We start from the raw sequence: 27,182 nt of genomic DNA, 5'->3' as shown, positions 1-27,182 counted from the left end.
TGGAAAACTGTGAACCTTGAACAACAATAATCTTAGATATAAAAGTTCTACACTTTAAACTATGACAATATAAGAAATTTGTGATTCAATCCTTTCCAAGTTTGTTAATTTAGGAAGCATTTTAGACCAACTTTGACAATCTTTATTGGATAAGCATAAATAAAATTGACATAATTCTGTACTTTGTGGAATACATGTTTGAGTTGCTACAGACAAATTCTTACAGTTACAAACAAACTTTGACATATTTTATTAATTTCATAAACATCTCTTTATTCAGATATTTTTTAAATGACTTGCTGTTTTTCTTTAGAATAACATAAACTTGACATTAGCAGATAAAGGAATACCTGATAAGAGTTATCTTAATCTCAAAGGCTTTTGAGTACTCTTCAAAGGCTGCCATTTTTACAAGCAAACCTGGAACAATCAAGCTGAACCCAGTGATGGTCAGTGAGGGCAATAACTGGATGACCACTGCTACAAAACCTTCATTGGACTCTCCTGATTTCTGATATATCAAGAAACAATAAGAAAAAGCATTTCTGAGTTAAAGGGATCTTTTGTTTTAATTAATTCTCTATTTATTTATTTATTACCAGATTTTAAAGAAAAAAAGTTTCCTTTCAATACTAGTCACTTAAAATGAAAAAAATATTTCAACCACAAAAACAAAACCCAATTACATTATATAACAGATATCTTATTTTAATTGATAATGTCAGGAAAACACATGGGTTCATGAATAAAAACCCTACAACCAGAGTGCTTTCAAAAGGTGGACTATTTTCTTTAGGGGCAAATTGAAGTCTTTTTTGTGATACATGAAGAGCATAGAATAAATGAAACCATATTTGGAGCAGTAAACACACAAAACTCTTTCAGGAAGATAAAAGTCAACCCTTATTTATTACTATAAATTTACTGTAATAATTTGTTAACTTAACTCACAAACAGTTAAAATATCTCATTTAAACTTACTGGATATGCATACTACAGAACTAATTCACCACAACTTAAAGAACAACCTTGTATTGGAGAAATAAATCACTAAAACAGACAAAACATTGGTAAATGGAAACAAATTATTTTGTTTGAATATAATCAAAACATACTGGAAAAATAACTTACTGCAACAGAGGTTCAAAAGAAATTACCCACTTTTGTGTGAGGAACTATGGATACAATTCAGTAAAAAACAGTACACTAAACTGACAGAACCAAAGAAACAACTGAATAAAACAAGAGACTGCATAGACAGAAAACAAATGACTTATTTGAACTATTAGAAATGGAGAAGGAAATCACTAAAACAGCAGACTGTAAAAAGAGAAAAAAACCAATTTACTTCAGCTGACATTTCTGTATAAACATCACAATGAAACTTAAAACTGGTGCTGACAAACTTGCTTATGTCAACTAATTGGCTAAACAAAAGCAACACAATCATCTAAGCTGCTAGGTAAGGAAAATTAAAATAATTTAGCTATGATCACATGTTAAAAATAACAAAGGGAACCAAACAGTATTTTAGTCCTAAAAGCTCATCTTGCTACATCAGTACAAAGAGTTCAAGACATTTGAGTTATTTTTTAAAGTGTTCACACAGTTCAACTCACACAACACATCAGATGCTACTGTAGAGTCATATGTATAAAACAGTTGAAAGATGAAACATATTTATTGCAATGAACTCTCTCACATATATCACTTTTTGCTAACTTTAATGTTCGAAAGATTTTGTTCACCTCTAATGACAGGTCAGACACTAGCAAAAGCAGGTATCCACATCCAATGAGAAGCCCCATTACAGAAAGACTGACAAGTGTTCTAATCGTGTACACCTTCATTTTCTTCTTATATGTCCAAAGGGAAAGTTCTGTCTTTCGGTGGTCTTCAGCAAGGCGTCCCTGCAAGAAATATGAATACAAGAGTTTAATACTTCAAATTAAAATACTGCTGCTGAACCTTAAAAAATCATAAAACACTGCTGCTGAGCCTAGAAAAATATTAAAACACTACTGCTGAATCTAGAAATATATTAAAACACTTCTGTTGAACCTAGAAAAATATTAAAACACTGCTGTTGAACCTAGAATAATCTTAAAACACTGCTGCTGAACCTAAAAAAATATTAAAACACTGCTGTTGAACCTAGAATAATCTTAAAACACTGCTGCTGAACCTAAAAAAATATTAAAACACTGCTGTTGAACCTAGAATAATCTTAAAACACTGCTGCTGAACCTAAAAAAATATTAAAACACTACTGCTGAATCTAGAAATATATTAAAACACTGCTGTTGAACCTAGAATAATCTTAAAACACTGCTGCTGAACCTAAAAAAATATTAAAACACTACTGCTGAATCTAGAAATATATTAAAACACTGCTGTTGAACCTAGAATAATCTTAAAACACTGCTGCTGAACCTAAAAAAAATATTAAAACACTACTGCTGAATCTAGAAATATATTAAAACACTTCTGTTGAACCTAGAAAAATATTAAAACACTGCTGTTGAACCTAGAATAATCTTAAAACACTGCTGCTGAACCTAAAAAAATTATAAAACACAGCTGCTGAATCTAGAAATATATTAAAACACTTCTGTTGAACCTAGAATAATCTTAAAACACTGCTGCTGAACCTAAAAAAATTATAAAACACTTCTGTTGAACCTAGAAAAAATATTAAAACACTGCTGCTCAACCTAAAAAATAAAAAAACAATATTGCTGAGCCTAGAAGAATCATAAAACAGTGTTGCTGAACAAGAAAAATTATAAAACACTGCTGCTGAATCTAGAAATATATTAAAACACTTCTGTTGAACCAAGAAAAATAAAAAACAATGTTGCTGAGCCTAAAAAATATTAAAACACTGCTGCTAAATCTAAAAAATAAAAAAAAACAATGTTGCTGAGCCTAGAAGAATCGTAAAACACTGCTGCTGAATCTAGAAATATATTAAAACACTTCTGTTGAACCTAGAAAAATTTCCCATTCTTCATAGAGCAATCATTAAAATTAGAGAGATGAGCATTTTATATTTCAGGAACTATATGATTCACCATACTGACAAACTTTACATGTGAAAACATGAACTGTTCAAAACTGCAGAGTCTCAAGAATTTTTTATATTTAAACTAAATGATACTGAATAAGAGTTTATTTCCATACTGAAAAACTGCTTGTGATTCAAACACCTGATATTTCTTTAACTAAACCAACTGATCAATATTAAAACACACAGTATTTATCAACTACTGTGAAAAGAGAGCCATCAAATTATCTTGGGTTAATCACTAAATATAAAGGCTCTAAACAGCACTAAAAACTTGTGTTGTCAGCTACCAATTATTACATTGTGAAACATTCATCTCCTGTTAACGAGAGAAGTATCGTGAAACAAAATATTTATTATTAACTTTCTCAATCTTTTTTGCTTGACAAGATGCTTTTGTTGTTTACTTCAAACTTTCATGTTGTAAAATAAAAGATGCATAAGATCTGAACTGAGCTCTTATAAATATCTTTGAAGGTGACAACCTAAAAGAATCTATTGTTGCATGTCTTTTTTAGGTAAACAAAACCTTCTCTTTACTTTTATTTTTATCACTTTATTTACTAAAGTTTATTAAGCAATCTTTGACACATAATGTCTCCCCCAGCCACCAAAGAAAATGGTTTACAGTATGCGTTGTATTAGGTTGTTTGAAAAATAATGGTGAATTTTTACATTAAATTTTAGTCAGTTATAGGGATAATAAACCTGTCTTTTTTATGAGTTCCTTTCCAGTATTTCAGACCCTTACAACTAATGATAGAAAAAAAAGACTGTGCATCATCTTTTTAACATGAATTCAAACTTGGTCATAACACATTGCAAACAGTTTGTAATATCAATTGTCTCTGAATGTACAGTCCAGCATTGTTTCCAAAAGTTTTGTAATGGAGATGTGAATCTTGAAGATAAAGAAGGCAAAGGACATCCTTCTGCTGTTGAAAATGATCAAATGAGAGCATTAGTGGAAATAAACTTGCATCAAACTATTTGTGAAATAGCACTAGAATTGGGAGTTGGCATTTCCACAGTTTCGGATGATCTCGAGCAAATTGGAAAAGCTTGACAAGTGGGTTCCACATGACCTCAGTGAAAATCAGAAAAATTGCCATTTTGAATTGTACTCTATGCTGATTTTGTGCAACAGAAATTACCCATTGCTTGATAAAATTGTCACCTGCAACTAAAAGCGATCTGCCCAGTGGCTCAACCATGACAAGGCTCCAAAACACTTCTCAAAGAAGAAGTTGCACCAGCAGAAGATTATGGTAGCCTGTAGCCAGTCACATCATCCATTACATTTTGCTCAACAGGGCCAGAATACGACTGCAGAAGTTTACTGTCAAGAATTGAAAGAAATGCATAGAAAGTTGTGTGAAAAAATGCCAGCATTAGTCAATTAAAGAGAGCCAATCTTACTTCATTAATTGCCAGTAATGCTCAGCCACGTTACTGAAATGATGCTCCAGAAGCTCAATGAATTGGGTAATGAAACACTGCTTCTCCTTCCTTACAACAAAGCAGCAGCAGAGAATGGCTTTAAAGAGTTTTTCAGTTTTAGGACTTCAGTTTTATTGTTATGGCATAAACAATCTTATTTCTCATTGGAAAAAGTTTATAGGTTCACTAGATTACTATTTTAATTAAGAAAGTTTTTAATTTTTTTATTTCTTATTAAGGTTAAAATCTGTTAATATTTTTTGAAAAACCTAATCTTTTTTACAATTTTCTAAAGTCCCTGTTAGAATATACACAACTGTAATTTTATTAAAGTTTTCAAATGCATATAATACACTTCAATAAAGAAAACAAATGATTTAATGTTACCATTTTCTTTCTAACACAATTTATTATGGATACAAGTACAAAAAAAAAGAAATTATAATTAACACAAGAACTCTTAATTCATCTAGGTTAATAACATTAAATTTAATTTCAATTAATGATGTTTAACTCAAAAACTAAATATGGAATTTTAATACAAGTTAATAACATTAGTTTGTATTTTATCTGATTAGGTTTAAATTAAATATTACAGATTTTTGCAGTTACCTTGTTTTCAGACTTAACTACCTTAATATTAAATGCTACAACTCAAACCTCTGTGTTTTGTTTACAAGCAACTCCCATAGATACTTAAGATTTCTGTCTTCAAAAATCAGGCTTAACAGAAAGTTAAATTAAGAAGCATCATTGAAAATGGTTTCAGAGTTTAATATTTTTCCAACTTTTGCATACAACTAATTGTTACTTTAAAACTTTGCCTTGACAGATGTTTGCACAAATATGTTGCATTTTGAAACACATCAGTCCCATTCAGATTTTTTCTAAAGCAGGAAACAGAATTCAAGCAAATATTTTAGCAAACCAGTGTTAACACATACCTACTATACATCTTCTTGGTTACAGAAGTGCAAATTAAATGGATCAAATACAAACTCTATAAACAAAGATTACATCAGAAACAAACATTAATGAAACATGGTAACTCCTAGTACATTAGGTCTCACCAACAGAGTGATCTTGATCCAATACTGAAATGCAACTTGCTAAATCTTTAAATAAAATTAATTTTTTGGAAGACAAATTAATCCCAAGTTTGCTAACTACAAATACATATAAAAGTAAGATTTCGTGTCTTTCCTTTGTCTTAAGGCAATAAAACATTTCTTCAGTATCAACAGACTTACCTTCAACTCTCGGGTAACGATGTTGTGCTTCAGCCTTGCTGTCTTCTTGTCCTCGATGCAGAAGTCCCAGCCAGCAAACACCACATTACAGTACTGTTGTAGTTGGTTTTCTGATGACATTAATGCTTCTCTTACACCTTCTGTTGTGCTATTAAAAGTTTAAAATATGAAGGAAGAGTAAATTTAAACTAACCCAAACAATAGTGTTACCACACTGGTGATTAGAAGGGGAGTTATAGAATTGCCTTTATGTGGAGTTTATACTGATATCAAGGGGAAAAAATTATATATTCTGAGCTTGAGTTTAAGTGACAAAACATTCATAACTAAGTTAAAAGTTAATAATGCTACAATGCATTTTGCTGTTTTGAGGCTTAATATAAACCATGTGATTTATTCTCATCCTAGTTAACAATATTTCAAATTATAATACATAAATACACAGCTAAACCATAACTTACAGCAAAGAATCACCAAGGTAAAAAAACAGAAAACAGTACACTTACTATTTAACCATTAAAACCAGAGAAGCAATGAAATAAGCCACAGTTGTCAACAGGTAAGCCAGTGGGAAATTGTATGCCCAAGAAGTTCCAAAAAAGTTTAGTTTTGAAGGCTTGTAGTAGCCAAAAAATAACAGTGTCAGTTCCATCCAACCCTTAAGGATTAAAACAGGATTATTATACTGGAAATGAAATAAAATCCTGCACAATAAGCATACAAGAGTTGTACTGGTAATAATATATAGGAATAACATATAAATATTTTTCTAGATGCAATAATTGGTTGGTTTAAATTTTGCACAAAGCTACATGAGGGCTATCTGTACTACTTGTCCCTAATTTAGCAGTGATAAGATTAGAGTGAAGGCAGCTAGTTAACACTACCCACCACCAACTTTTGAGTTACCTTTTTTTACCAATGACTAGTGTAATTGACTGCAACATCATAACGCCCCACATGGATGAAAGGGCGAATATGTTTGGTAATGGAAATTTGAACTTGTGGTTCTCAGATTGTGAGTCAAGTTCCCCTGGTCATCAGGCCTCAGATGCAGTAATGATAACATGTATTGGGTATAGTCAAAGCATTCACAATAATAAGATATTGAAGACTCAAAATTTACATTTTATTGTAACCATTATAACTTTAAGTCACTTACTGTTCCTTGTAAGAAGTCTTGGAGCACCAGGTTAACACTGTTACTGATGGAATTTTCAACCGACTCAGTGTAGTTTTCTGAACAAACATCAGTCATATTTAGTCTTTTATCTGTAAGTACAGCCTTTTCTAAGGTAAGAGATGAAGAGTCTCTTGATGAGTAGAGCTTGAAATCTGTGTGTTTATCAGCAGAACTAATAGTTGTATCATTTTCGTCTTCAGCCATTAATCCTTGATTGTTTACAGGATTGAAGAGGATCTGAGGAAGAAGGATGTAGAAGAGCACGAGAACAAAGATCCCAAGGTTTAAAAGCATCAACCAGCGAAGGAACAAAAAGTACGAAACAACACCAGTTCCATGATAACCTGAAAGGTATAACAGAAAACATATCTATAGGGCTTAAATTACAATAATGAGAGAGAGAGAAATTAAAAGAAACCATAATACTGGATAACATCTAGTCACTATGGCAACTCTCTCCAGTTATCATCAACATCTTTGATTATTGTTAATTTGATAAAGTTAAGAGTAAAGTCTACATTTAATGTAAAATAAATAAAAGAAGAAATGAAGTATCTTTCCATAAAATATCAAAAATTAAATGACATCCCATTGAAAATAATTTTCACTTGAAATTTATTATGGTAGGGTATAAAAATTAACTCATTAGTACAGAAACATTATCATCAGAGGGTGCACTATATGCTGAGAGACATAATAATCTTTCATTTTGAAACACAAAGTGTGACAAAATTTGTCTACTCGAGTCAAGTTTTTGCTCTGACCGAGCAAGCGTAACCATCACAGCATGTGCCTGACTGGTCAAAATAATTTCTAATAATCAAATATTTATGGAACACTAACTGTCTTGAACGAGTAGATTAAATGACAGGAAAAGCTGCAATAATATTCTTAAACTGCTATACTGAAAGTACAAATGGAGGGATGAATGACAAAACAACATTGTTTTATGTCATGAAAACTGATTAGCCAATGAGCATGTACTCATGAGCACCTGTTTAGTTGATCTTTGTGCTAGACGACATGTGAAAAGGGCACCAGTCTCTTTGATTACTTTGAAACTCCAAGTGCCAAAAAACAAAACACAATTCACTGTTTTTAATCTTCAGAATTAGTTCTTAAAATTTAAAGTTCATTCAAGTAAGTCTTAGATTTACACAACCCAGTTTATACATGTGTGTCATATAAAAGTTATAAATAAGATAATTATACATTAAATATAAAATTGATTTACTTTTACTTGTATTATTAAGCTAATTACTTCATGCTTATGTCTTTACCAATGTTATATTTCTAATCTTATATATAAATGTCAAATTCAAATAAAAAAACTTGAAAAAATTACATTTAAGAAGAATAAAAGAGTATTTTGAGTGCCATAGTAATAGATTTTCATAGATAAAACTGAAACATCACCATGTTTGTAATATTAACAGATTGTAATCAGGCAAATGAACATGGTGGTTTAAAAGTTCTTCCGGTTCTACTTAAATTGTTAAAATAATATTCTACTACTGCTGACACTGAAAACAGACGTCAGTGTAACTATGCTGTTAAAAATAATATTGGCCCGGCGTGCCAGGTGGTTAAGGTGTTCGACTCGTAATCTGAGGGTTGTAAGTTCAAATCCCTGTCACACCAAACATGCTTGCCCTTTCTGCTGTGGAGGTGTTACAATGTGATGGTCAATCCCACTATTTGTTGGTAAAAGAGTAGCCCAAGAGTTGGCAGTGGGAGGTGATGACTAGCTGTTTTTCCTCTCGTCTTACACTGCTAAATTAGGGATGGCTAGTACAGATAGCCCTCATGTAGCTTTGAGCGAAATTCAAAAACAAACAAAGAAACAAAAATAATATGCAATTTCATACAGGACTTTAGTTACATCTTTCCCAAATACTCATGTGTGTAGTAAGTACATTTGTTAAATGAATCAAACATAACTCTAGACTAAACAAATACATTAATTTAATATGGTCAAGATAAATTATGGTTGCACCTTCATGCTGGTATAACATAATAGTTACAGCAGCTGTGAGAACACGTAGTATGAGATTACTTTTGTATCTACATAAGATACAGATGATAATCGAGGTAAATTATCCAAACCCAAATTGGTTAGTAAATTATCAACATAAAACCCCTTCTATTGAAGCATTAGATACCGAGCTATAATACTACCAAATGAAATAAACATCTTTGAATTTTAATATACACTAAAAGAAATGCAATGAAAAATTAAGTAAATAATTGATTATTCCTTTTTCTGATTTTGAAATCATTCAGTCAATTTGATCATACACACCTTCAATTCTTTTGAATGAATATGACCAAAAGTTCAGTTTGGAGGTTAATTCCTTCCAAGTCTGTGACAGTTTTTTCTTTGCCTAAAATTTTACAAATATAAAGAACATCTAAGTGAGAAAATAGTAATAATAATAACAAATTAATGAAATCCAAAACAGTTTTGTTTACAAATAAAAAAATAAGGTAGAAAAAAACTGAAATATTTTCCTGAAAAGAAGATTCTAGTAACAAGAGGTTTGTTAACACTTGATTTAACAAAAAGTAATATGTGGTTTGTCCTACTGCTGAACACATTTTATGAGGAAACTGTCTTCTAAATTTTTTTTATTATTATTAGCCAGGCTATTAAAGTCAATCACAAGTATTCATTTTTATAATCTAAATAATAACAATTCCTAGGAAATTTTCCAGATTTTTAAATGACATACAAACAGTATTGAACTACAGTATATATTCTCCTGATTAATTTGACATTATTTAGTTTGGTAATGAATGTTCTTTGAAAGCATAAAGACAAGTATAAAATAAAATGCAATATTAAGTCACTGACTGTGGCTACTCTAAATGGGCACAAAATTTTTGCAATTCATGATGATAAGAAGCCCACTTGAAGTAAAAATGTATTCTCAAGATGGCTGGTTAAGTTTTCTAATTTGTTTTAATTAAAGTTCTAACACCCATACCAGCCATCTTAAGAACAGACAAATGTTGCAAGTTATACACTGTATGAAGCATCTTGAGAATACAGAATTGTTTCAAGATATACACTGTACACAGTGAATCAGCAATCAATGGGTTAAGTACAATCATAATATTTAAGGGTCACTATAACTATTACAATCTGGCCAAACGTTTACATCACCTGATTCAGTACAGACAAGGGTTTTAACACTTACTTTCTGTTGTCTTAGCTCCCATGCTGCAAATCCTTCAGCAGGACTGACATATGCTTGCTTTAGGTTATTTCTAGGTAGGAAAATTACATTCAGCCAATGACAACATGACACGGTCTTAAAACCAGGTTAGATAGAAACTATCCGTTAAAACATACAGGCAATGATAAGATGTCACGAACTGATAAAATCATTGTTTAATGGTATTAATCTAACTTTAACTTTTTTTTGTTAAGCCTATTAAATATTCTACTAAGGTTTATATTTGTTAACCCTAAATGGAATACTTAGAAACTTGGCTTGAAATTAGCTTACTTTAATTTTTTAAACAGTTTTAATACAAAAAATCATCTAGCATGATATCACAGTGATATCCAGCATGGATTCACTGTTGAGAAATCTTGTCTTAGAAAACCATTAGCTTATTTAAAGATGTTACGTGGATGATAGAAAGGGTGTGAACTTTATTTAACTTTCCAAAATGTTATTCATAACATGCTACATCTTATTGGAGTAACAAGTTTGTTCATTCAGTTATAGGTGGCTGGGTGAAAAAAAACAACACAAAGACTTGTTACTGGTGATGCTCATCAGGGTTTAAGCCTTTGCTTTTACTTATTTATTTTAATGATACTGAATAATAAGTAAAGTTTACTGATGAAATTAATCTTCTAAATATATCTAGTTGTACTGAAGAAACTGATGTACAAAATTTGGACGTGAATCAACACATAAATTGAAAGTTATTACGGTATATTACATCAGTAAGTTATTTCTTCATTTATTGTATTAACAATATTAGTTATAGTATATCAAATGTCATTACCTTTGATTTTGATGAATTGCTATTATAATTTTATTATAAAGACTGACTTGAAATGTTAATTTAATATACACATATAGGACTAGTTTAAATCTCCCAAACAAGCTGAACCTTAGCTATTATTAGGATTATTTTCATTTTGGCTCCAAGTACACAGCTTGCTCTGATCCAAAGTTAATAAATATTAACTATAATAAATAATAGGTGTATGTTTGAGTTAACACACTTTATGTCATATATGTAACAAAGTAAATGGCATACCCAGAGAAAATGATCTTGAAATACTGGCATGTCAGCCACTCAAGCCATCAAATGTAGTGTTCCATTACAAGTTATAAAGCTAACACAATGTTAGAAAGTACTTATAGACATGCTGATAACAAGTCAAAAGAGGAAATTATCTCTTTAAATAATCTGCTGATTAGGCCTCACTTGAAAAATTGCTAGCAGCTGTAGTCTCATTATCTAATGGATACCTACTTAATGGAAAAGGTTAAGAGAAGAGTTACAACAATAATTCTAAGAATAGAAGGGTTAACTTAGTCATACCTTTTCTCCATATCTGGGAATAGAAAAGTTAACTCATGGAGGTAGGGTAAGATTATCTGGGAATAGAAAGGTTACCTTATGGAGGTAGGGTATGATTATCTCTGAATAAAAGGGTTAACTTATGGGGGCAAAGTATGATTACCTGGGAAGTCAATACGATAAATAATTCTGCCTTCTTTATGCTACATACTACAAACAACAGGAAGATAAAACGCAAGTTTAATATTTGGAAAAAATAGGCCAGTCTCCAGTTAAGACAGTATGATTTTTATAACATGGTACTTATGTGATAGTTTCAAATCAGCAGAAGTTGAGACACTACAAGAATTTGAAAGGGAAATTATACAAGTTTCTGAAAGAAAATGAGTGGGTTTAAAGTTGCAAATTTTCTCATGATTGGTTCTGTTTATGCAGAAACAGCCTTGAATTCAGGACTGACAGTAAAAACATATACATAAGATCAAACCAACCAAACATTGTAACTTTTATTACGGCAGGAATATCCATGTCTTTCTTTGTACCATTAAAATTGGAAACAACTTGATTTTTTTCATTTGTTTTAAGTGCAAAAGTGTGAATTATTCTCTAGTGTAGCTTCTTGAATGAAATAGAAGGTTGATATAGACTGAAATTGATTATCTTACAACGTCTCTCTCTGTAAAAACCAGTTTCCAGATTAATAAGATATGGCAAAGGATGTAAAATAAGCAAGAAATAATTATATAAAAATTAATATAACATGCCTGGAAGTAGGATGTACATTTTAATCAATAATTATTGACATAAAACCTTGGCTAACTTGGGGAACAAAATATACAGTTAAAAGTTTCAGAATTAGAGAAACAACTGCACAGACAATGACACCTGAAACAACACACATGTTTAGAATCTGGCTAACATGGGATTAACTCTGACATCATTACCTGAAATTAGTCATGCTGATGTTACTTCCTCATTTAACGGCCAGTCCATGCCGCGAAGTTGGCGGGGGGGGGGAGAGCGTACACGTTGGGACCCGAAAGATGGTGAACTATGCCTGGGCAGGACGAAGCCAGAGGAAACTCTGGTGGAGGTCCGCAGCGATTCTGACGTGCAAATCGATCGTCAGACCTTGGTATAGGGGCGAAAGACTAATCGAACCATCTAGTAGCTGGTTCCCTCCGAAGTTTCCCTCAGGATAGCTGGTGCTCGATCAGTCTCATCCGGTAAAGCGAATGATTAGAGGCCTTGGGGCCGAAACCCCTGAGCTAGCCACCGAGCAAGTCAGACGTGCCAATATGCTATTCAGAACGAAACGTTCATCCTCGCCAGTCAGGCCGTTAGTGCCGCCTGTAATCGTCGACGGCTTACCGCCGAACCTCACGCCGTACCAAGTCGCCATGTTGATCGCCCGAGCCAAGCCTGGGGCAACCATCGAACCGTCCAGGATCCGTATTTTACGCCGGGGAGGAATCCTCATCCAACCAGCCACTACTGCAGATCAAACCTATCTGTGCCAGCCATGGAACACTGAATTTAAAGTAAGTTGTTCCCCTACGAAAAGTCCAGTCAATCTTTATTCTGTATTCCTCAGGGGCGTCGACCCATCAATTCAACCAGAAGAAATTAGACAAACCATAGAACCCCAAATACAAGCCAAGGTATACGCAGTTCATCGAATTTATTCTAAGAACAGTAATCATCCCACACACTTCATGAAGATAGTGACAACATCGAAGTACAGTGCCGACTGTATTTTACGAGATGGCTGCTATTATCATATATTTCATTTTAGAGCCGAACGCCCACATCGACGACCACTCAAGAATGGTTCAAACCAAGCACCCAGATATCGCAAACAACCAACGGAAATCTTCCAACAGGAAAATACCAAAATACCGCCGAGTCCAGACCGTATTAGAAGAAACATGAAGACGGATTCAGACAACCCGACTCAGAAGAAGACAACACCCATTGTTAGCAACACGCCAAATTCCAGTAGTTCAAGAAAGAAAAAGGACAGTTCCTGCCAGACTTCAATCCTAGTTCCCCAGAATTCAACAACCTGCCAGACTCAAACCATTACGAAGATAACCATCGACGCGACAGCACAAACTGAAAAACAATCTACCTCCACGCAGAAAACTCAAACCAAAATCTCGAGAAGAAACAAAGCATCACAGACCAGCGAAGAAAAACTCACCGAAGAACAGCCAGTAGTTCCACCACCAAGACCACGTTTCTCAGTTGCACCAATGGGCTTCAAGTGTGGAAACAAGTTCATGATGAAGTTACCACCCGATCTACAAGACTGCAGCTAACAGTTTCCACGTACACCATCAACGTAATTCATCAGTTTTTTTTTGTTTTGTTTTTTTTTAATTTTGTGTTTTTTTTTCTTTCCCAGCTACTTCCGGGCACGGTCTGGGTAGATTATTCGGCGCCCAGGCCGTGAAAGTGGGTTTTCTCGGGACACTCCCGTTTCCCCCCACAGCAAAATCTCTGGCATCGGACCTGTAGGTCCCAGCCTCATTCTGAAAAGGGCCGTTTTCCCAGTCAAGGGTATCTATTCAATTACAGTAAATTTTAAAAACCAATTCGCCAGCCGCCAGTGTACTCCATCCTCGAGCCAAGGTCTGGCTCACTTCACTTTCGCTGCTTTCGTCCAGTTCTCCCGTCCTTCCTCTCACTCACAAATACACCACTACATTTTTTATGAAATGTTAAAAATAAAGTAAAAATTCCACGGATATCTTAAAACATTTCTCATGTAAGGGGACGAAGAGGAACTACAAAGTTCCTGAACACCCCAGTTGGGGAGAGAACTCTTCTGATTTCTCTCTCTCTAAACTGAACCCCTGCCACGTTAGTTTAGTTTAGTTTAGTTAGTACTTCCTCATTACAGGTGCATTAGTGTGTAAGTATGAATCAGGTTTGCATCTTTTTTTAACACTGTGGTTATTTTTTTATATTAATTTTGTTTTTGTTCATTTTGGAACAAAGCCACATTGAGTTATTTGCTGTTTCCACTGTAGGGAGTACATCACCAGTTTCTAGTATTGTATGTTCATAAACTTACCGCTGATCCACTAAGGGGCATTTTTTATTAATTCCCTCTTTCCTAAATTAATAATGAGACTATTTTCTGACTACACATTTTATTTGATAAATTATAAATAAATTTAAGTTTTGTTCAGCATATGTTAACACACCAGAATAGTGTCCACTACACAGCAGGAAAAACAGTAATTTGCAAGTAACATCCTAATAGTCCATTTTAACTTCTTTTTTTATTTCTTTTGCACAATTTTCCAACATTAGCGTAGAATGAAAGTTTTGCTTTATTACAAAAACTGATATATAATTTGTTTCCACAAAGCCTTTGTTAAAAATGTTCAAAGTTTTTATATTTAATACTATGGTGTGTGTGATTAAACCACTTGAACTTAACCCATTTTCTTTCACTTGTGCAGTGGTTGCAGAGAGCACAGAAATTTTGCTTTGTAAAATCCACATTGAGGGACACGTAGAAACCAACTAAGATGTTATATTTCCTTCAGTGGACAATGTCATTGCACAGTCCAAGATTTATTACAATCAACCTGTCACCTTTTTGCATGCTTTACTAAATGGAGAGACAAAAGACCAGCACCATTTTGGTTCCTGAGCCAGAGAACCTTCTTGTAATTACTTTTCTTGTTTATTAAATAACACACAATAAAGAGTAGGTGATACTTTAAAACTACCTCTGTAGCTATGGTTACACTGATTAACTGTTTATACATTGAGACTTAATCATAAGCCTTAGTGATTTGTTCTGGTTATCATAATTTCTTCCCAGAATAAGTTAGGGGCGTTTATTTTTATTAGCACAAACACAGATATGGTTGGAAAAACTATTCAATTCTAGAAACTGTTCTGTTTTAAAATTATCAAAAGAGTCAGAAAACACACAAGGTACAATCATGAAAACCGTTATATTCTAGGAACTGTACAATTTTTTTTATTAACACAATCATATCTATGATTGTGAAAAACTATTCAATTCTAGGAACTGTCCTGGTTTACTCTGAAAAAAAATATTTGTTGATATACATTCATGGTCTAAACTTCAACAAAACAATACCTTAATTCACTGGCTTGCAGATAAATGACATGTTCTATATCAAAGCCCAACTACAAGATAACTACCACAGAAACAATCTTAATATAATATTAAAACACTGTCTCAAGTAACTGGCTCCATGAATAAGAGTCACATGGTACAAGTTTTAAAAGCACTTAAGTCTAATAGTGTGAAGCTACTTCATTATGTTTAGATTGTTCATAAGCATTTCTGTTGCTAACTTGAGAAGTTCAAATCAGTAACACAGATTGATGTGCACCACAAATACAAATACCAACATTCATTTATCTACTTTTTTTTAATAGGTATTAACTTAATCTAGCCTTCTTTTAATTTTATAAAAATATTGAATTTTCAGATATTTTGTAACTAGCTGCATTATATTTATTTTATTTATTTGCTCTTAAAACTTCATTACTGTACTCAAAATTTTACACTTGAAATACTTTTAATTCAATGATAAATGTGATTTTTAGGATTTATTCTGTTAAATACCACTTTTGAAGAGGATAGGACAATAATAGTCAAGCAGTGATTTTGACTATAAGAATAAAGTACAGCTTTGTTATTTTTAAAGTCTCTAGATAGCTCATTAGATCAGTCATCCTTTGAACCACTTGATAAGCTGTATTTATTGATCAATGTCTTACTGTTCTATGAAACAGATAAATTACATTTATAAAAATTAAAATTTAATTATGCTTGCTGTACCATTAGTACATTAAATTATCATTTAAAAGCAGTAACATGAAAACAAATTAAGTATTCTGGTGCAACATGCTTTCAGACTTCAACAACTCACATTTTCTCTCATGAAATACTGCAATATCATACTAATTTTCTCTTATTTTACTTTGATTTAATTACCTACTTCACTTGCTTCCTATATGCAGATTTATCTCTGTACTTATAAAATCTTTACACTTATGTTAATTGGTTACCACTTGGTGGACTTTTCTAAACTTTGTTACTTTATGTTGAGTAAAAACAAAAGATCACAGTAAAAGTACATTTTAGTATAAGTGTTCTAATATGAGTATGGGAAAGATAACTGCAAGAAATATTTGAGGTCAACCTACACAAAGTGTTTTCATAGACTTAAAGGGCAATCTGTAGATGAGCAATACCTCGTTAATTTCAACTTTAATATTCCAACTCAAGTTTCTACACATACACATGGAATGAAACACAGGGTAACGAAACATTAGATCAAATAATGCTGTAAAAGTAAGTGCTTATTACTGCTGTAACCCTACATATAGGAAACTTTGATCCTAAATGAGACACAAAACCCAGTCATATTAGAAAATTATTTCAATTTGTCAGTAGCTTAAGCCTGTGAAAAGCAAGCACCAAGCAGTATATTTAAGATTCACTTAATTTCTCAAACTGGTATTTCTACTTGCTGAATAATTCTTAGTGAATCACAGATTCTATTCATTCAGATATATCTGTCAAACACAAAGATTCAACAAAATATATGGATAACCAAACAGGCTAGCTAGAATAAAACTATTTCCTATAAACTTGATTTTGTCACAGCCTAACTAGAATACAGCCGTCTGATCTAAATACAGTTCTGTCACAAACTAACTGGAATAAAGTTGACTGCTGTAAATTCAGTTCTGTCTCAGACTAAATGGAATAAAGCTGTCTGCTGTAAATTCAGTTCTGTCACAGACTAACTAGAATAAAGCTGTCTGCTGTAAATTCAGTTCTGTCACAGGCTAACTGGAATAAAGTTGTCTGTCTAAATTCAGTTCTGTCACAGACAAACTAGAATAAAGTTGTCTGCTCTAAATTCAGTTCTGTCACAGACTAACTGGAATAAAGTTGTCTACTGTAAATTCAGTTCTGTCGCAGACTAACTGGAATAAAGTTGTCTACTGTAAATTCAGTTCTGTCGCAGACTAACTGGAATAAAGGTGTCTCTTGTAAATTCAGTTCTGTCGCAGACTAACTGGAATAAAGTTGTCTGCTCTAAATTCAGTTCTGTCACAGATTAACTGGAATAAAGTTGTCTGCTGTAAATTCAGTTCTGTCACAGACTAACTGGAATAAAGTTGTCTGCTCTAAATTCAGTTTTCTCACAGACTAAATGGAATAAAGTTGTCTGTCTAAATTCAGTTCTGTCACAGACTAACTAGAATAAAGTTGTCTGCTCTAAATTCAGTTCTGTCACAGACTAACTGGAATAAAGTTGTCTACTGTAAATTCAGTTCTGTCGCAGACTAACTGGAATAAAGTTGTCTACTGTAAATTCAGTTCTGTCGCAGACTAACTGGAATAAAGGTGTCTGCTCTAAATTCAGTTCTGTCACAGACTAAATGGAATAAAGCTGTCTGCTGTAAATTCAGTTCTGTCACAGACTAAATGGAATAAAGTTGTCTGTCTAAATTCACTTTTGTCTATTACTGGACTTGGATTATTCATTTTCATGCATCCTGTAATTATGTGCAAATGTCAATTAATACTAGAGATCTTGCTTTACAATGTGGAAATCTTTCACAGTTATTTAACTGCAATGAAGAATTAACTTTATTGTTATACATATTTTAATTATGGCAGAAGTTACTCTTACGTTACAGCTGTACAACCACCACAAAGCTACCAACCAATGATGATTGATATGGTTTTAACATTGACAATATATTTTCTTTTTCTTTTCAACATTCTTTATCATTTCCTTCTAACTATAGGTTTTATCATACTGTAGTGTATTAATGTTTGTGTTTACACTCTTAACACTGAGAAAAACTAAACAGAGTGCACCCATCTACTTGCACAGAAATTTGTAACATGAAGATTACTTGTGCATAACCCAAAACCTATAAAAATCCCACTAATCTTCATATTATATTACACTTGACTTATTGTACCAAAGTCAAAATATTCCACTAAGTTTGGTGTGTCAAATAGCTTTCTAGGAATGCAACATACAAACAAACACTCGATAAAGTAGTGACACATAAAAGCCGATTGTTCTAATAGTCAGCAGCCAACAAAGATATTATTAACATGTGGTAATCACCTGCCAAACTCCTATACATGTACGGTCTGAAATAAAACTCGCTCATTCATTGTTCCTATCTACATGTTGACATATGATAAATAGAATTATAGTAAAAATTCTTATAATGCCTAATACTTGATAATAAAGCTAAATTTACACAAGTTTATTATTCAAGTTAGTAGTGAAACTGATTATGTACAGAAAGTATGTATTATAATCTTGTAGTTATCACAACAGAAAATAATGCTGGTAGTCTGCAAGTAACCTGGGGTAAACGTACCATAATCAGTATTGACTCAAACAAGAAACATGGAGAAATGATATTTTTATTAAAATACTTATTAAATACTAAATTCACATTTTAAATTACTCGTGCAACTATTAACTATGTATCAATGCTAGTTTTCATACCAATGTTAACATTTACATAAGTTCATATTCTTTTGAAGAATGTAAGATCGACCAAAGTTCAAATCTTTATTGAACTGGACATCAAAACAAGGTTCATGTTGACCATAAAGTGTTCAGAAGTTGAAATCAACCATCCTGGATTTAACAGAAGTAAAATAATTCATAACAGTAACTGGTACACAAGTTCCTGACAGTAAATGATTGTCAAGTTTCTGACAGCAGCTGATTATTTTCCTGGCAGTAAGTGATTGTCAAGTTTCTGACAGCAGCTGATTATTTTTCTTGTAGTAAGTGATTGTCAAGTTTCTGACAGCAGCTGATTATTTTCCTGACAGTAAGTGATTGTCAAGTTTCTGATGGTAGCTAATTGTCAAGTTCCTCACAATAAGCAATTGCCAAGTTCTTAGCAGCAGCTGGTTATTAAGTTTCTGATAGTTAGTGACTGTCAAGTTCCAACAGTAGTTGATTTTATTAAGTTTCTGACAGTAAGTTATTATCAAGTTCCTAAGAATAAGCAATTGTCAAGTTCTTGGCAACAGCTGATTATTAAGTTCCTGATAGTAAGTGATTGTCAAGTTTCTGACAGTAAATGATTGTTAAACTTCTGACAGTAACTGATTATTAAGTTCTTGGGAGTAACTTGTCATCCAGTTACAATTACACAACCAATTCTATTGAGCAAAAAACATATCATTTGTTCAAACTGAAATAAATTTATCAAAACTTGGGTTTCAGTGATACAATTCTGGTATAATTCCCTTACCAAAACCAGTCAGTCTAATGACAAGTTGATGATGCATCTTTAGTGACAAAAATATATACCAATGAAAGCACAATTATGGGAGAATTTATTGTAAATAATTGTTGTTACAAAAACTTACTAATGATGCAAGGGGAGGTATTATGTACTCTTTACAAATGTGATCGAAAAATTAGGTTCATATTGGAGAACAACATATTATGAGAAAGGAGACCATGTTTCCTGTTTGAACACTCCCTGCTTTTCCTGTTGATAAACTAAAAGCTGCTTCTACACTCTATTAATCTCTCAAGATGCTACAAATTTTAACGATAAAGCTTTCATCCTGAAGAGTTATGGCACATTTGTTTGTGTAGTGCTTAACTTATAAAATATCCGTCTTTCTTTCTTTATGTATATACATGTAACAGTGAATGAGGCATGAACATACTCTGTGGTCTTAAAATGTACCTTTTATTCTCCATAAATACTGTGGAAATAGCCAAGTTACTTACTTTTATTGTATAAAAATTAGAAAAAGTATATCACTGTTTCATTCCAGTTATAAACTGAGGAAAAGGTAACTTATTTTGTATGTGATTTCAAAAATACATAGATAATATCCTATACACACAAAAATACATGGACATTCTCCCACACATATAAAAACGAAAGGACTCTAGAAGAACTAACTCTCATATTCTATCATAAAACACATAATAAATATTTGGTGATGCATGGTAGTACCATTTACAATATTCACAACATGTACAAGATAATGTCACAAAACTTTGTACTGTATCACTTGTTTACATGTACCATGGTTTTAACAACATCCAGACAACATACTATAAATAGATTGAGAAAGAAAAAAACACATCTGAGATTTAAGTATCCAATCAACCATACTGCAGTAAGTTTTATGTATTATTTTTGATCAAAGTTACATAATAGACTATTCTGCACTTAGTCCAATGCAGGGAATCAAACACCATATTTCAGAGTAATAAATCTCTGAACTTATTGTTGATACTGGGAAACAGTTTCTTTGTGTATTAAGGATCAATTGTTTGCACTAGACATTTACAGATGCATATCTATTTTTATGACTGTTTCTGTTTTACAGTCTCTTACTTTCATTAGTTACAAACATCAAAAAGGCTTGTGTAGAACTAATGTTTTATAAATTTGTTCCTGACAAAGTCATTGATAATTAAATATTTGAGTTCCTTTACAAATTTTATAGTTGCTGCTTTTCAGAAGTTGGAGTTCATTGATAAACAGCTGTTGTTTTGACTAATTAATTTTTTTTTTCTGATTTAGTTTAGTTTTGTGGATAATAAAAAATGACAAGACACCATTTTATTTACTATAAAATACCAACAACCTACCTAAATTCCCTTCTAACAGCCATGGGAACTGCAAAACTTGGAACAGCAGTTAACATCTCCCACTGATACTCCTCGTCACTGATGTTTATAGAACTAAACCCTTCCTTATCGACAGGCTATGAATTGAAATATGTAAATACAAATTAATATATTCAGTACCTGGTTGTTAGCTACAACGAAGTGTAACAATATGTAAGTACTATATAGCACTGTAGTTTGAGTAATTCAAACTGTAAATAACTGGATTCTTTTATTGAGCCAGGAATAAAAATTGCTTTTCAATGTTTCTGTTCTAAAAGTACATTCTGGATTGTAACTGTAAAATCTTAAAAAAAACACACAAAAGAAATGGTGAATAAAATCCCTAACTTGCAGAATGTGCTAATACTTAATAAACTATCAGTAACATGAAACAATTACATAATTTCCAGGTATCACATTACCTGCCTATTAAATATTCTGATTTGGTTTTGCAAATAAATCTTTCTAAAATGTGATGAAAGTGTAAGAAATTACACATAAACAAATTAGCTAAAGAAAGAATACTGATTCCAAGTATCAATGAAATGTCTTACAGAGAAAAATAATGATAATTTACTTTCTCTTTAAAAAGTAAGAATAAGAGATGATTTTACTTAAATTTACAGTATTATTGTGGGGTTCATTAGCATGAAAAGTCTCATTTCTTTGTGATGAATTACGAAGAGAAAAAGACACAAGTTTAAGGCTGAAAATATAACAGGCCACAACTCAGTTAAGATAGGTTTATTTTTCTAACAGGATGATTTCCTTAAAGAATAAGTTGACAGCATTAGTAGTTGAAACTGGTATCTTACAAGAATTTAAGATACGAATAAATAATTTTCTTAAAAATAAAAGGTGGATTTTGATGATGTTTTTTTTTCTTTGTAGTAGGTTTGCAAGAATAGCCACAAAGGAGCAAAAAGTCCCTTCTAGTCCAGATGTTGTGAAAAAGTTAACTTTACAAACCTTTAGTTTTTGTTTATTTATTTATTTATTACAAGTTCAAGAGTTGATCTATATGTTTCAAGGAGAAGTTTGGTAACAGAAACAATTATAACACTTACAATGAACATGGATCATGGATAAACATTTAAAACTGTATACATTCTATCTTCAGTATCAAAAACAAAATATGAACAGTTTCTACCTATCTCTCAACATAATTAAAATGCTACATTTAATAATAATGAAACCCAAACAAGTGCACAGAAAGTGAGTGAGAGGAGAAATTAAAACACAAAAACATCAGAAGTAACATTGAAATTATTACAAATATTAAAAAATGTGCAACTAAAGACTGAAAATTATTTAGTTTACAAATGCTGTTTCATGTGGGAAGTTTCTTTGATCAATAACTCAGATCAGTACTGGCCTCACATCTGACAATGAAATTATGTATGTTTCTCTACTTCTGTAATATTTAAGCTTATAGAGAGAGAAAAGGGGTTATTACACTTTCTTTACATTTTAATTTAAATTACAATGTATTAATTTACTCCAACTTTCAGATGTTAGTTGGATTTGTCAATATAGGAGGCCTTACTGTCTCCATGTGTGTGTGAAAATATACGAGCCAAGAACAACAAAGAATTGGGATGAGATTTTTAGTATTTCTGTATTGGTAAATCCAAATACCACCTGATAGTCAGAACCAATGAACATATGATATTTTCTATTAAAGTACAAAGAAAGTTTAATAACAATTGTACTTCCTCATTACCCTAACTTAGCAAAGGAAAAGAACATCAACACATCTAATTTCACTGTCCTCTGCAACATCCAATCTAAAATTATTGATTAAACAAACCCTTCACTTCAGTCAACATTAAGAAACCCTAATAACATGCAATCTTCATTTAAGTTACACGTTCATTGTGTAGATTACTGATGTTAATTTTTGTATGTTTTTTGTTCTAACTTTTCATCTTACTCAATTTGTATTTATTTAATGTAGCAATCTTATTTTAATGATGTTCAAGGATTGATTTAAATAGATGTTTTGTTTTAGATACTGAACATGGAACCTACAGATTTGAAAAACGTTTATCTGTGCTATTTCTTAAATAAATAGTGTTGTTTGTCACAGACTCAATCCTACTTATTACCAATGTTCAAGAGTCTTTTAAAGAAATATTAAAACATACTAGGCTATGGTCAGGCACACCGATTCCATCTACTTTTATTTCTGTTGTCTTGTGAGCAACCCCGAAGGAATTATGAGATCTTCTGGGCAAGTCTCTTTTCTCCACTTTCCAAGATCTTTGCATCGTTAGTTGGTTCTGCAAATGAGCAGTTAGACTTTCTTCTGGTTCCATAAATTTCTGAAAGCTCCTCGGCAAAGTTACTGAGCTAGATATACCCGTAGCTGGGGTGATCTTCCTGTTAGCTCGCCTTCTTAAAGTGTAGACTCGTGTACTTGGCAATAAAGTATACATCGCTCGTGTCCAGTTACAAGCTTCCTGTTGTAGTTTAAAATTTCCATTAGTATAACGGTTGTAATTCTTATTTACTCCACAGTGAGATGGAAGCAGTTCTTGAGAATCTTTGAAATGAGCTTTGTTAATCAGGTCCGAGTCTGAAAATAAAAAACATTATTACGGTTACTTTCACAGCACACATACAATTTGTTTCCGAGTTTCACTTCAGAATATCTTTTGAAGAATAAGCGTTCTCTTGCCAAAAATACCATTAACATCTCCATAATGAATTGTACCTTACTGTCACATTTGAACAGCCTATTTCTGACCAATGATAAAGCATAGAAATGACTTTGTACTGCAAAACAGTACTTGCATCTACTGAAATACAAAATAAACCTTAATTTTTAGTTCTGTATTTTATTTTGTCAAAATAATTAATGTACGTCTTACCACAAGTACATAAACTAACACACAAAAGAAAAGTACATGCCAGCGTCTCCAACTAACTTCTTGTATTCTGACAATTCACTCATCCCAATTCTACATCTTCAGAGTTTGAAGATTCATCCATCCATAAGTCCTTAAAAACTAAACATTCACTCATATAAAACTTTCACTCCTGCAAAGTATGACAATTTATTTACAAATATACTGTTAGATCTTCAGAATCTGATTAATCCACACCATTTATGGTTTCTTAACTCATCTATTCACATTTTAGATTTACAGAAAATTTCCAGTTTACACCACAAGAGACTAAAGTTCAACAGATCCATGTCATATATATCCAGAACTGAACAACTTTCCTGTATTTCAGTATCCAAAATGTAACCTACAAATACTACATACTAAAAATGAAACATACGTGTAGAAGATTTAACCAGCCACTTTCAAAAACATGCTTTAACAGCTGCAGAAATTCAAGTTTTGTACTGCTTGAATCACCATGAAAACAGAGATACTAATGCTTTCATGGCACGTGAAGGAAAGGTAGTGGTATTACCTGTTCAGGTGGCACCCAACAGTAGGTGTTGACTTTTATAGCATTCCCACAGGATTTATCAACATATGTAACAACAACTGATATAATTTTTCCTGTATCTACCACTTTTTCCTTCCTTAACTATTCAATTTTGTTAATTAAAGTTTGTGTGTGTGTGTTTATAAACTAAAAGCAAAAGAACCCAACCATGAGAATTTTGAATACTTCACCAATTTCGAAGAATAAAAGGTGATTACTATTTAGTGAAATGTAATATACAGACAAAGATGTCCATATCATGTTGTAGGCTGGATGTTTCAGATGAGTTGGCCTTGGAGACTAACCAATAAGAACTAGAGGCATTGTTGTCAGGCTTAATTTGTACAAACGAAATGTGTATACTATTTGAAAGATGTAAGATTGGTAACAGTTAGATACATTAAAATATTTTTACAGGGTAAAACATCAGATAGAAAACAAAAAGGGATGGAAGCTTAGAGAAAATGACAATGTAAAGTAATATATAAGAAATAACTTCAATGTAGAGAAACATGAAATTTAGTCTTAGAATGTTTTTTAGAGGCATACCTAAGTCAATAAATGATTGTGTTAAGATTGTATTGTTTGGTGTTTTCCAACAAGTTTCTTTAATTTATCTGTTTATGTTTGATGTAAAACTAATCTCTATACCCATCAATTTAATGTTTTCAAAAGAGTGGCCAGGCATGTTAAAGTGTTTATGACCACAAGCTTTTTGTTCATTTTTATTTAAGACCCATGCTTATTAAACTCTTACCATATAGATGTTCTGGTTTAACCTATGTATTAAAAGTTACATTTTTGGCACTATGTTAAGTAATTAATATTTTTTTAGAACAGGTTATGGGCTGAGTGATTTTAAACTTTCTTTGGTTGTCTTTACAAAGGTTGTCAGTTTTCTGTAGGAATGTATCGGTTTGATAATGTTTGTTATTACAGGGTGACTTCCACCTGATGGCAACGTGTATAGTAATTAAGGTTAAACAAGATGTCCCACAAATGAGTATATCTAAAATTTGTGATGACCAGAGAAGATTGTGAAATTCCTCAAATTGTTTTTAAATCAACTGAAAACATTACCGGCATATTAAATGGTTGTATTAATATCCATCACCTCAAGAATGAAAACAGATTATGATAAAATGCACTTGATGCCAATAAGTGATCAAATAAATGTAATATATAATGAGACCATTAAGAGAGAATGAAGGACCCAGTCATCACCATAAAAAATCCAGCCCATATCTTTATTTCACCTCCAGTATCCTTCAAAATGTTAATACAGAAAGGTAACAAAACTTTGTGAGGCTGGCACCAAGACTAAACTCTTCTAGAAATCTGTACCAAACAGGATGCACTGAGATTCATTTAAGACACAAGTGATTTCAATTAGTCAAGCACCTGATCCTGATAATCTGTACATCACTGCATGCACATCTTTCTGTTGGTTACAAAGACTAGTGTTCTTCAGATGGAAGAACAGTTACCACAACATTAAGTTTACATGTTGAAATAAACAGTTCAGATCCACAACTGATGTAATGTGATAAGTTCTGAACACACTTACTAACTACTACCCATGTCTGTCTTCAAGTATCTTCTACCATCCACAATTACTTTTGCTTAAAGAATTTTTAAGACTTCTGCCTCATCATACAAGCTCATGAGACTGTCACCTCTGAAAACCTGGTTAGTTTCTCCACTTACACAATCAAGACTCATGCCCCAAATCTACATCTCTTTCAAACTCACAGGCATCCTTAACCTCATCTATCTTGATGAAGTTTGAAGCACAAAAACTTACTTACACCATTTATGATCAAATGATCACAGTTTACTGAGAATGGATTTAAATACGTACTCTGACCAGCATTGGGTGTGAAAAACAGTTTTAAAGGACCACATGGTTCCTTACTATCCATAGGTTGTTATGTTAAACTTGCTCTCACATACGAACTGAATAAAGCCTTGTTAAGGTCCTCTTTTATTCTCAAAGAATTGGATGAAGAAATGAAACTTTAAATAAGCAATAATCTTAGCTATTATTGAACATCAAAGAAAATGTTTGTCTAATTTTGTGGAATATTTCTTTAAAAAATGTGGGTTAATGGGAGAACAGGTTACACATATACACCTTAATTACTGATACATTCTCAGCAAAAGTAAGTTGACTACATGAATCAAAAACACATTCATTGAGCCGATCTTTTATGAAAAAAAAGACAAGTATGTAATGTGATAAATCAATACAAAAAGAAGTCAAAGTCTAAAATCCCTTTAATATTGATATGAAAATATCATACTTGTAATTATTTACATATTTTGTTGAGTTTTCACATTTAGTTTTGTGCTAAATTTTTGTTATTTTTAATTTCCAATAAACTTCCAAACAAAGCTATATAGAAAAGTAAAAACTGCTGTTTTTACAAAAATTATAGATATATATATGTAATGGTTTACTTGTTAATATTTTGTGGAATTAACTTCAATTACTTAAAACTTATTTTTATAAGTAACAGATATTAAATCAATCACCTGGTACACAAACC

At 32.2% G+C, this 27,182-nt stretch overlaps 2 protein-coding genes across 9 annotated transcripts in view; one reads left to right on the top strand and one right to left on the bottom strand.

Annotated features, from left to right (window-relative positions):
- LOC143244443 (transmembrane channel-like protein 7) overlaps positions 1 to 27,182 on the bottom strand; it is a 44,221-nt gene that overhangs the window by 13,574 nt on the left and 3,465 nt on the right. For 7 of the 8 annotated variants that reach the window (XM_076489099.1, XM_076489095.1, XM_076489100.1 and 4 more), the window contains exons 3-11: positions 23,337 to 23,767; positions 21,169 to 21,284; positions 10,141 to 10,210; positions 9,243 to 9,324; positions 6,920 to 7,284; positions 6,264 to 6,415; positions 5,758 to 5,905; positions 1,749 to 1,910; positions 351 to 511 (exon numbers count right to left, since the gene is read on the bottom strand). In XM_076489099.1, the coding sequence (XP_076345214.1) occupies positions 351 to 511; positions 1,749 to 1,910; positions 5,758 to 5,905; positions 6,264 to 6,415; positions 6,920 to 7,284; positions 9,243 to 9,324; positions 10,141 to 10,210; positions 21,169 to 21,284; positions 23,337 to 23,767 (1,687 nt within the window). Of the gene's footprint in view, positions 1 to 350; positions 512 to 1,748; positions 1,911 to 5,757; positions 5,906 to 6,263; positions 6,416 to 6,919; positions 7,285 to 9,242; positions 9,325 to 10,140; positions 10,211 to 12,432; positions 12,462 to 21,168; positions 21,285 to 23,336; positions 23,768 to 27,182 lie in introns of those variants that run through there. The other variant, XM_076489103.1, reaches the window with a different exon arrangement.
- On the top strand, positions 12,511 to 15,090 carry LOC143244444 (uncharacterized). Its single transcript, XM_076489104.1, has 2 exons — positions 12,511 to 13,832; positions 14,962 to 15,090. The coding sequence occupies exon 1, from the start codon at positions 12,724 to 12,726 to the stop codon at positions 13,807 to 13,809; it is 1,086 nt and encodes a 361-aa protein (XP_076345219.1). The 5' UTR covers positions 12,511 to 12,723; the 3' UTR covers positions 13,810 to 13,832; positions 14,962 to 15,090.

This window comes from Tachypleus tridentatus, chromosome 2, assembly GCF_004210375.1.
Source record: "Tachypleus tridentatus isolate NWPU-2018 chromosome 2, ASM421037v1, whole genome shotgun sequence".
In the NCBI taxonomy this organism is placed as follows: domain Eukaryota; kingdom Metazoa; phylum Arthropoda; class Merostomata; order Xiphosura; family Limulidae; genus Tachypleus; species Tachypleus tridentatus.
This window is presented reverse-complemented; position numbering and strand designations above follow the sequence as displayed.

Excerpts from the sequence above, each read along its gene's own strand:
- LOC143244444 (XM_076489104.1), top strand. The coding sequence starts at position 12,724 with ATGATTAGAGGCCTTGGGGCCGAAACCCCTGAGCTAGCCACCGAGCAA.